This window comes from Atta colombica, unplaced genomic scaffold, assembly GCF_001594045.1.
Source record: "Atta colombica isolate Treedump-2 unplaced genomic scaffold, Acol1.0 scaffold105, whole genome shotgun sequence".
Taxonomy (NCBI): domain Eukaryota; kingdom Metazoa; phylum Arthropoda; class Insecta; order Hymenoptera; family Formicidae; genus Atta; species Atta colombica.
This window is the reverse complement of record NW_017259190.1, coordinates 335,223-347,399: the sequence shown is the minus strand read 5'-3', so window position 1 is coordinate 347,399 and position 12,177 is coordinate 335,223. Positions and strand designations below refer to the sequence as shown.

The window sequence follows — 12,177 nt, the reverse complement described above, 5'->3', positions numbered from 1 at the left end:
GTGTGTGTGTGTGTGTGTGTGTGTGTGTGTGTGTGTGTGTGTGTGTGTGTGTGTGTTTGTATGCGTGTATTTACGTGTAGATAATTCTCGGTAATCTTCACTGTCGCACTAGCGACCGCAGCTCGCAGGTTCGTCGAGTTCGTAATTGTACACTCGGCAACGGAAAACCCCTTTCTGGATCGATGAACTTAACACTTTCTACGCGCGTCCCAAGCGAACGCTGAGATCAAAACTATATTGTACGCTTTTTTTTTGTAAAGAAAAATAGGAAAAATATATAAGTGCAGCTTGCGAGAAGTCGCAAGAGTTGTCCGACGCGCGATCTTTGCAAAATTATCGAGAAAATCTTTCTTTTGTCTAGCCCTTTTGGCACAAAATCAAGCATCGCAGGTTAGACAAATAAATCGTTGGATACGTATCTTCGCCTTGTTTCATCACCGATTAAAAAGATTTATACAGCCGAAGATACGAATATAAGCATGCTTTGACCGAATATGATATACGAAGCTTAGAAGCAGTCAAAAAATGGAAAGTTATCTCTTTGGACATGATTTGAACGTGATTTATCATTCAGTCAGTTATAAAAAAATATATATGAAAAGGAAAATTGACAAAGCTCTAAGTCCATCATGCTATAAAACAAAGCCGCCTCCGTTCCCAGCAAACGTTCGACCCAAAAAAGCTCTCAGGAACGAGCAGAGTTTTAAAAAACAGCGAAACACCGGCGGTGTTGAGTACAGTCAAAAAGTTCGGCGATGAAGGCTAAACTGGTCCGTGACTTGATCGATTCATTTCGGACAGTGTGTAAGCCTCCGGTAGAAAGAAAAGAGAGTAGCGTCTCGGTAATCATCAGTCTCGCTACTAGTAATATCAGTCGCATAATATTGCAACGTCGAGCTTTTGCGGGCAATAGAGAGGCTTTTTTCTCGCATGTTAGTCCGAACGGTACGGTGGGAGTTATTCGTTTGATACCCCCGTACCGTCTTTCTCATACCTCGAAGCTTATTAGAATATACTCGACGAGCCGCGAGCCCAATCTATGCAAGCGTCAAGGGACAGGGGGGGGAGGAAGGAGGGGGGAGGTACAGACGGCGGTTGGAATTATAAGGGAAGGAGGGGAAGCGATGACGATGGGTCAGTGTTTCCATCCTTATCTCTGTCTCTTTAAATATATATCTTGTAGAACTTAAAAGCTGGCTTCGTTGTATCCGGTCAGCGGGAACTCGACAAGACTCGACGATCGGCCCTAAACGGTCGATTCATCGAGGCGAATTCCCGTCGCGTTAAAAAGAGATTATTGGCAGCCGTGGAACTGAGACTTTGTGCGCGTTCGGTCCCCTGATGATGACGGCGGCGGCGGCGACAGCGGCGGCGGCGCGGCGTCACACCGGCATGGTAGGATGATGATGACGATGACAATGATGATGATGGCGACGATGGCGACAACGACGACAGCGATGACAGCGAAGAAAAAAGGCCAACTTTGAGGACTGCCGAGAGGATTATCGCGCAGGCATCGTCATTGTCGCGGGCGCTAACACGTTGTCTTCCAGCTTTCCAGTCGTCATGTCCGCTGGAACAGTTATTAACCGGCCATGCTCGAGGAGTGATAGAAGGTAAATTGCTGATGCAGCCGCTGCGGGTGTCGCGACACGGGAGACTGACGGGCGGCGACTCGGCGGAGTCCCTCTTAGGAAAAAATACGAAGCACCTGCAGGACTGGTCTGGAGCATACCGGGCAGCTTGGATCCTGATTTTCACAGACCCGATTACCGCAGTCCATGCAGAAGAGATTGTGTCCGCAGGGTACCAACGCCGCGGTGACTTCCTTCTCGCCGCAAACAACACAGTCCCGTCGTGCGCCGCCCAAAAGCGAATCCGTGGGCGACGCCGGGCTCGCCGTCGCCGGCGGCGACGGCCTCGAGGGTAACGCGACGCTCGGGAACGACCAGATTGACGATGTCGAGGTCGGCTGCGACTCGAATGACGGCGACTCGCCAATTCCTTCGTCCCTCTCTATCCCATTCCAAATAGCGACGAGGTCGTTCATCCCTATTCCACCGGTGCTGCTGGACGAGCTGCTGCAGCTGGCACTGCTCGAAAACGCTCCATTAGAACTACTGGAGCTGTTCGATCCCGGTTGGTCCATACTTTGAATACCGAGAACAGAGCCGAGACCGCCGCGGCAGAGTACGCCCAGCAGATCAGTATCATCGACAACGCCAGGTGCAGTGCCGGTTCGCAGGGTAATGTGAGCCTGTATTTCGCGTCTGGCCGCTTCCACGCTTTCCGGTAGTCCCGTCACTTCGAACACAGGCTCCTTGTCGCGACTGGGCGTCACGATATAGGTATGCGTCTGATGCTGAATTCGTTTGATGGTCGCGCCCTTAGGACCTACGACCAGACCCACTACTCTGTAGGGCACTCGTACCTGAATCGTTATGTGACCGGGCACCGTCGCGGGTGGTCCGGGTGGCGCACCCAGAAGAGCTCCCAAGGAGCTCTTGCGCGACGCGCGAATCTGTGAGAAATGTTCCGCGGCGGAAAGAATCTCACGCTTCGCACGGGCCACGTCCTCCTTGCGACCGGTGACGACAAAGACGGGTTCTTCACCGCGCACTGGTGTCTTGATATAGGTATTCGTCTTTGCTCGGAGGGCCTTGATCTTGCAGCCTGCAATCAAATCAAGAAAAAAGAATGCTCAGCTCATAGTTACTTAGCACAGTACAACAGTATGTTTATGTTGATTCTGTTCAATGATTAAATATCTACAGCTAACGTATCTATCCATTCTTTAATTTTTCTATTTTTAAACATCATTGAATAAATGAATAATTGAAAAAATATCAATATTATGTATTATAGCGTAATGAGAGAAAATGGATTACAATTATTATGCTACTGTGCGCCCTCGTGGCACGCGAGTTTTTTTTTTATTTCTCTTTTATTTTGTGTCGGAGCACGAAACTGCCCGCATGCGCGTAATAAGCTTTCAAACGCAGCAGCGCGTCCGTGATGCAATTGTTTGCGTATTATAGAGGGGCACAGCGTGAAGGAAAGAACCGAGAAGAGAGAAAAGGAGAGGATTCGATGCAGTAGGCAAGAGAGCGGCGCGGTGTGGCGCGGTGAGCGAGCAGGGTGCAGGAAACTGGAAGGAAGGAGGTCCCGACCCGGTCTGGTCCTCGGTCTCGCAGACTCTTTGGCCTTGAGCCAGCGCAATGCTAGCAATGCAGGTGAACCACTCCTCCCTCCTTCCTTCGCTCCTGATTCCACTCTGTCGTTTCCTTCTCGCGCTCATCCTGGGAACCTTCCGTTTCTCTTTCTCCGTCTCTATCCTTCTCAATCTCGTTCTATCCTCCACTCTCCCCCCTCTCGAACCTCCCTTTCATTCAGTTCACTCTCTCCTTCGTCGATGGAAGGAGAGAAGGCGTCGTACATATGTTGCATCGCATACCATGCACTCTCTCTCTCTCTCTCTCTCTCTCTCTCTCTCTCTCTCTCTCTCTCGCTCGCGATTAGCGCCATTATATACTACTATCTCTTTCTCTCTCACTCTGTCTCCTTTATCACAATTAAATTTTGCATTTTCAAACACGTGTCATGTGTAAGAAAGCGAAAAACGATGGGCAGAATTCAGGGCAAAAGAGCGTGAGGACGAAAGTAAAGCCACGATAAATTCTCCAGAATTACTTTGTCCGCGTGCGGATAGAATGCACTTGCAAACTCGCCTCCCGGGTTGACGAAGGGCACACGAGGTCTAGCGATATCTTTGCGTATAAACGTGACATGCGTGCAACATGTCACGGATAGTATTTCTTCAGGGCCGCTGCGATGCGTAATTCTAATGTCGATACGGAACGAAACGTGGATGATTGGTGACACGCGTACAGCAAAGAAATTGACTCTGACTTGTCAGAGGATATGAGGAAGGTCGTGAAAGGTTGTCCCGAGGGCGTGAATGCTATTAGACCCACAATTCCATTTAGCTGTATATTACACGAGCCGCTACAAGAACTCGATAAAACTCGTGTATGTATTATTTGTGCATACATTGAATATCTATCAAATATATATTTATTTATTAGAATTGGAAATACCAATTTTTTTTTTTTTCACGTCAACGTTAACTATTTCAGCGTTCATTCGAAAGCATTTCAGTTTCGAAATGAAATTTTTTGTATTAAATCCTCGAGGACTTTGCTCGCGTGCAACTTTAACCGCGTGTTCACCAGCCGAGTTTCCGCTTCTCGAAGGTTCTCTCTGCCTTATTCCGGAAATTTGCCTAGGGCGAACCGGAGCGGCTTTGGTTCGGCTAAATAACTCCGCGTCGAGATAGAGGCAGGTGGACGCGGTAGATCGGAGAATACCCGGGCGCGCGCGCGTGTGCGTGCGTGCGTGCGTGCAAACGAACTTGTGCACAGGTATACGATACACGGCAGGAGAGCGAAGACCCGCCAAGGAGAGGAAGGTTGCCGTGCTCGTAGAACCTCGAGGAAGGTGGCGATGGTGGTTGGTGATGGTACCAATGGTGGTGGCACAAACGGAGAAAGAGGAGAAGGTGGGGCGTGGGTCGTAGACAGTTGAAGGGCCGCGGCCAAGGTGAGGCAAGACGAAGAGATAGGGAAAGAGAGAGAAAGAGGGGGGGGGAGCGGAAAAGGGAAAGAGAGGAGAAAGAAAGAAGGCCCCGTCCGTCAGAGAGAACTGCTTGCTCGGGGACCCTTTGCTTTGTTCGCTTCGTCCAAGGGACGAGAGAGGACGAGAAGAAAGAATCGAAAGGAACGAATCCGGGATCTTTCAGTTGATCTTTCTTGATCCGCCGCGCCGTGTTCCGTATTTACCATGGAATCATAGACCAGCGAATCCGGACTCGATCTCAAGCCAACTTAGTGCGCATAGAGTGCGCAACGATTTAGAGACTTTAGTTCGTTCAAATGCAGTCGTGACAAAGACGATTCGGAAAGATTTCATCGGCGTAAAATAATAATTGCCAACGAGGTAATCGCAAATCCTTTCTTGTTCATCGAAGAAGACTCATTACTCATGACTGATGCGTAAGACACGTTGGTCCCCGGGTGTGAGTACAATCATAAATGAATGCTATTCGATGAAGTTGTGTCTCTCCATTCCCACGATACATCACGCGTCCGTGACGTTGCTAAAATCCGCAGCAGCAACAGCGGCAGTAGCGGCAGCAGCAGCAGCTCCCCAAAGGCTGCAGGATCAATAGTTACAGGCTTCTACGCGCCTCATGGCTGCATTATAGACGCTCCGTGTAACTCGAATGCATAGGGCGTCGAATATATAAGCTGCGCCAACGTTTCTAAATTTGTCTTTTCTAAATCCTATATTGATGTTTTTTTCCTTGATAATCCTTATTTGAATTATTTTAAATTTGCTCATGTATATATTGATTATCGAAAATTACTTTAATGTTATACCTATAAACAAATTTTTCTAAAGTCTAATTCTTATTACTACTGTACTTCTTAGAAAGGTCAAAGTAACATGTTTCAACGGAAGTTTCGTGGGCCATCTGCTTGTCTTTGCTTTAATGACGCCCACGTATATCTCAACTGAGAGACACTTCTCCTTGGATATCTACTTGAGATTTCAACCAAGTATTTTCGAAAAATTAGAACGGAAAAACGAAAACTTTTACGCAAACTCTATCATTGAGATGTAAAATATTACGTCTTCAAATTATTATATAAAAAATTATATAATGTAAAATATAATAAGAGAGAGACGCTATTGTGCATTCTTAATTTTATTTCAAAAATTACTTATTTCTTTTTTTTCTTCTTTTACTAAAGAACGATATTTTATCAAAAAACTAGATGGCTGTCAAGAATCGACCTTCATTCGATCTTTCTCAGGAAATTCGTGACACAAACATGAAATTTTCTAAAAACACTGGTTTTTCATATGCGAGCCGTCAAATAGTCATACATCGAGAAGCTACAAAGTTAACATATCGAATGCATGGCTTCCACGCTCATTCGTCGGCGACAGCAGCGTTTGTTTAGGGCCCGATGGACTCTTAAGTAGCGGTACCCTTTGGCGTTGTGGATGCGTCCGCAGGTCTCCGACACACACGATGCTGGCGGGTTTCTCAGGCAGGTCAGTGAAACTGCGCCGTCAAGTTGAAGGCCAACACCCCCACAATGCAACGGCCGAGCACCACCGTCGCTCTCCCCACCATATCGTTAGATCTGCCGCCTCTTCCTCCCGCGTGCCATCCATCCCTTTTCTCTTCCACCGTTGCCCCCTTCTAACGTAACCCCACTCGACACGCGCGCGAGCTATACAGTCGAGAAAACTCCAATAACTCGCCGATAACTCGCTGCCGCCTCTGTACAAATACTCCCTCGCAAAGTAGATTCTTATCGCATTGGAAACGATCAATCATCCCCCCCCCCCCTCTTCGTTCTACTTCATTTCTTATGCACCTGAGAAACTTCCAAAACTTCGAAACCATATTCTTTACGAAAACAGTACCGAAAATAAAAACCTCTGTTACCGAAAAAAGTTACATGTATATTATTTGTGATCATTATATTGATTTCTCTATGTCTCTCGACGCAGTGTATATTTTGTAATATGCACGAATCGCTATTGTGTATAAAGTGAATCGATAATTAACAATTTTTATCTCATAATCCAAAAACTATTCAAGTTGAAGCGGCATTATGTGAATGAAATATCCACTCACATAACAGAGAATAACGAGAGAACTTCGCTGCGAGAGACTGTGATTTTCCCTCTTTCTCTCTTTCTCTTTCTCCTTCTTTGGATAGTTCAGGCGAGGAAGATGTAGGAGCACGCGGTCATTCGTGCGTTGACCATCGGGCAGTCCAGATCGGCGAGTGCCGAGTGCGCGCGCAGGTGTGGTAACGACCCGTCCGTCCGTCCATCGTCGTGTCGTCTCTTTCTCCTCTTTTCTCTCTTCTCCTTTCTCTCCCCCTAGAGAGAGAGAGAGAGAGAGAGAGAGATTTCCTCTTTCTCTCTCGCCCTCTCCCATTCTCCGCTCTTCTCTCTTTCTCTCTTCTACTGACCCCTCACGAAGGCCAGAAATTCCAGCCTCCTCTCGAAATAGATCGATGACACTCTCGACGACTAAGCATACGCACGCATGCACGCACGCACGCATGCATCGTCTCTCTCACTAGACGCATTCTCTCCGTATATTCTCTCCTTCTCTCCTCTTTCTCTCTCGAAACTAATGTCTCTGAAATAACCGAGGCGAGGCTCACTCATCGGACTGGGGAATAAGGTGCAACGCACGCACGCGTTCTCCACCAGCACGTTCTCTTCCTTCTCTTCTCTACCCCGCTTCTTTTCGCGTCCTTCTCCCTTCTTCTTCTTTAATCACTCTCGCTTCGTCATCCTCTCTCTCTCTCTCTCTCTCTCTCTCTCTCTCTCTCTCTCTCTCTCTCTCTCTCAGTCGTTCGCCGTTTTCCTTTCTCTCGCTCACAACTTGCTAGCTCGCAGTTGCAACTGCCGTCGCGCCCGACACTGTCTCGAATGGCAGTGGAGGTCATACTATATTAAGATTGAACTCCACTGACACCGCGGCCCAACGACGTTTGTTCTCCTCCTACTCTTTCCTTCTTTCTCTTTCTCCTTCTCCCTTCTTCTTCTGTCTCTCTCTTCCGCTTCTCTTTCTGATCACACGCCATGCACTCTTTTTCTTCGGACTTGAGCAGCAATCCTCACAATAATACGTTCGTTCGAGAAGATTCTCGATGAGAGTCCGGTCGAGATCTCACGATGGAAAATGTAGATTGTGCTAGGCTGTTAATCTTCTATGGAAATGTAGAGGAACGATAGTCCTTGAAGAGAGAGAGTAAGGACACCCTCGAGCCATCGGCGACGACAGCCGCACGATCCTTGGTCTCCGGAAGCGTATCAAACGATCGTATATCTTTTACGAGATTATGAAAGATAAAAGGAAATTTTACTCGCGCTAAAATAAGCATCTCGTACTTCGAAATTTATTCAATTTCAACAATGCCGCGAGTATTATTATGGAAAAGAAAAAAATACCGTAGTGCAACAACGAAACGCATTTTACTTCTACTCCGATGATTCATTATCAGTTTGCGAGAAAGACCCGCCATCGTTCGGGACTTATGTGGCAAACAGTACGTATATAATTACGCGATATTGGATGTCATGATATTAACGAGAGGCAGTGGATATAATGGGATGCGCTGCCCACCGTGGAAGCCGCTCCGCCCAGAGTCCCTCTTGCCCGAGTCCAAAGGGTGAGTCATTCGTCGATCGACCTACCTCAAACTCACCGACCGAGGGAGCGGACAATGCCCGGGAAAAGCTCCAACCGTGAACGCTGAGGAAAGAAATGCTTCGGATCTCATCTGTTACGCAATTTAGCGCCAGATGGGACTAATCAACCGTTCCGAAAACTGAGAGACAATATCTCTCAGTAAACGTGTTCCAGATTCGTCGCGTTTGCTCTCGATAAAAAGTAAATTTTCTAAAGAACGCCGAGTCGACTTTCCCGCGAAAATCTTATCGAAAGATACGAGTATCTTATCTCTCTCAGTTCAATTTGATTCCCATCACGTCACGTCTCGTTTCTATTGCGACTTACCTCTCTTCGCTATTTCTCTATTCCTTCTCATATTTCTTATCTTATACTCTCTCTATCTCTCTTTCTTTCTTTCTTCACCTTGCCATCTTGAAGGTTATTACAGTTCCTCACGAAGAGCCGCGTTTTCGACCTTTATATCCATCGAATGAAAATCAATCCTGATCGAACACGTATTTATATTCACAAATAGAAGGAAAGCTTCACAACGAACAGAGACTATCGATCACGTAAAATCCCAACGAAGAAAGGACTCTCTCTCGATGGCGTTGAAAAAAAAACGCACCGCAGGAATAATTATATTGGGTCCATAAATAATAGTCTTAAAAGAATAATTTAATGTCACGAGAAGCTGCTGCCAGAGATCCGCTGTGGCTTCCAGTGCACAACTAGCATTTCCTGTTTCGACCGCCAATAAGTATATGAGAAGCATGAGATTATTCTCACATTTCCCCGTCGCTTTGCTAATTTATGTCCCCTCGGTGCCGTTTTCATAAATTCAAGTGTGTGGGCATCGGTTACGTCAGTTATTCTGCGAATTTCTTTCCTCGCCGCTCCTTCGAAATTTTAGATCGATAAATGGCGGATCCATGGAGACCATGGCTTCCTTCCTTGACGTCTCTTTTTTTCAAAATATTTGTAGCAAGATGTATATTTTTAGTATTCCTAAAATGTTTAATCACAATTTTGATATTCCAAAAATATTTATCCAAAGAAACTCCTAGATATAAAAAATTTACAATATATTTTATTATTATTTTTCTTTTGTGTTAATATAATTTTATATAAAACATTTTATGAATAATATATTTGAACAATACTTTTTCAATGTAATAATTTAAATAATAATTTTATATATATCTCTTCATATTTAACTTTAAAAAATGTCGCTTGCGACACATCAATGGTTTCTTGAATTTCTGAATCTACTAACGGATCGATGAACAATACCCAAGAGGATAATGTATATATAGAAAAATAATCAAACTCGTGTTTATTTATTTTTGAAGAACCGCCAGAGGCGAAAGTCGCGACGAGAGTTTGTGCACAGACGCGTGCCGGTTCGCGCACGGAGAAAATCGCTCGATCCCGAAGCGTGAATAATGTGTAAACCGCACGAACCGATTGCGAAACTTCGGAAGGAGCGATCTTACGCAGCGATCGTCAGTAGATTCGTCTGCTTAACTTTTTTACTGATTGTAAGATTTATACGATCCGGGGGAAATCGCGCGCGACGTCGTTCGAATCTGATGAATATTCTAGAACCACGCAAAAGCATTTTGTATTTGTGTTAGAAACGGTTCACTCAAGTCCTTTTTAAAATTTTATGTTGAATTCTTAATTTAGTTAATTTTAATATGTGATATATTAATTTAATAATGTGATTGTTATTTAAATATTTTGAAAAATAATATCCAACATTTGTTAGTGTTAAAATAACAACAATTTATAAGGGAATAACTAAATAACAAAAATATTTTTGAAAATGTAAATTTTAGGATACATTAACAAAATTTGCTAATTTAATATTATAAACGTTATATTTATTGAAACATATTAATTTAATATATCACGAATATTAATTTTGATAAATGAATACGATTGTTTGTGTTATTGTTACGTATTTTTTACATAATATTTGTGTTACTTTCTAATATATTCATCTTGTGTTAACACAAAATTAACACAAAAATTTTGAATGGACTGCTTGGGATATGTGAAATATATTTAATTTAAAAGAAAATTTCCAACTCAAAGATGACACGCGATCGTGCATAAAATGCGTTTCATCTCACTCGATCGATCGCAACATTGACACGGCAATGTTATCCGACTGAATGCGAAATTTATTTTGATGAGAATGCGAAGCGAAGAATATGTCGGGTTACTTCGTTAAAGGAACAAGGTCAGATACGCAATTTATGCAGCGTGAGATCGAGCGATCTCTTCGAAGAAGAAGCGAAAGGAATCTTATGAAAAAGAGAGATCAATAATTTATCGCGACGCCGCAAAGCGACAAAGTTAATATTGGAAAGAAGGAATTAAAGCTTTTGCAAATTAATTCCGTGCTTGTAATGCCCGTCTCCTATATGAACGCAGTGAGACGTTCAACGTAATACGATAGCGATTATCGCGAGTTGTGGCGGACGGGAAAAAGAGATGGTGACGCCGAAAGACAAAGAAGCGAGAGGCGAGACATAACGATGAAAGAAGAGAGGATAAAGTTGATAGAAAAAGATCCTCTGGATGAATTTACAATTGCAAATAGTAAAACATGTTCGAGTATTCTGACATATCTTCCGGCAACCGTTATATATGAACAAACGAACATTACATATCGTTCATTCATTTTTATCTCTGTTCAGAGACAGTGGTGTATCGAAAAGTAGAATATGGAAAATTTAATTTTAGAGAAAAAATTTCCAGATGTTGTAATTCCAGCAAAAATCTTTGCAATATAAAAAATGTATTTAGATTCAGTATAGTTGCGAAGTTCAATTCGCGACTGCACCTAAATAATTTTTTTATATTCATAATCAATTAATTATTAAATCTAAATTAATCAAAAGAGGAATTAAGCTTGCAACATATTTCCAAAGAAGCAATTTCGAGGAAAATTATGACTTGCGCTTCTTACCGATAAAATTATTTTTATCTAAAAGAAGAAAAAAAAACGAATCTTTTGTCAGACATCAATAAAAAACACAATGAAATTTCCGTTTAGCAATTATTTTTATAGAATACGAAACGCGTGCCGATAAAGGCGGAAAGAGATTTAGCAAGCACATTTGTGCCAATCCGACCGATAAGAGCAGCGAATTGGGAAACGCGGCTACGTTAGAAAGTCACGCGTGGGTGAACCAATTTAATGTCAAAACGCGCGCCGGCCGGCCCACGCCGTCGCGCCGCGTATCTTTTCCCTCCTCTCTCAATCCTTCTCTCGTCCCGCGGGAACGTTACACACGCTACGCGGATACGTTACGAGCACGAGCGCATAGTACGTCCATTCATCGAGCGTTCAGACATGACAGAAACTTCAAAGATGGTAAAGATCGTCGACTGCGCTCTCCATTCTTTCACCATTTCAAAATCAAACACTGATAAGGTCTGATATCTACATTTGATAATATTCAATGCTTCGATTCTAATATTATATACATACACTCTCTACTTATAATTAATTTATTAATCACTATCAAAACAGATTTTCCAGATATCGAACGGTATTAACTAATATCAGTATTTGTGATTATCGATATCACGTGAACGAAAGTATATCGTTATCTAGATAAATGTTTCTACTTACTGTTTCGATATGCGACGCTTTATTATTATTTCGCTTCATCGGCGCGACGTGGTCGTCCATGAAGAATTTTTCGTTCTCGACCTTCTCCGCCCATGGAAAGAATCGATATTGGGCAATGGCGACTAGACTGCATTAATTGGCGTCTTTATATAACGAATCGCGGCACATATTGTGGAATATTAATATTGCGCTGGCTCGTCGAGTTTTACGTCACCAGGAATTCAAGCGAACGAGCACATTGCTCGTTCATGGAACGCAC

At 43.8% G+C, this 12,177-nt stretch overlaps 1 protein-coding gene across 1 annotated transcript in view; it reads right to left on the bottom strand.

Moving 5' to 3' along the window:
* Nucleotides 1–1,309: 1,309 nt before the first annotated feature.
* Nucleotides 1,310–12,177, bottom strand: part of LOC108691258 (RNA-binding protein MEX3B) — a 39,342-nt gene continuing 28,474 nt past the window's right edge. The window contains exon 2 of the mRNA XM_018198932.1: nucleotides 1,310–2,673. Within this exon, the coding sequence (XP_018054421.1) occupies nucleotides 1,691–2,673 (983 nt within the window). The 3' untranslated portion in view covers nucleotides 1,310–1,690. The remainder of the gene's footprint in view (nucleotides 2,674–12,177) is intronic.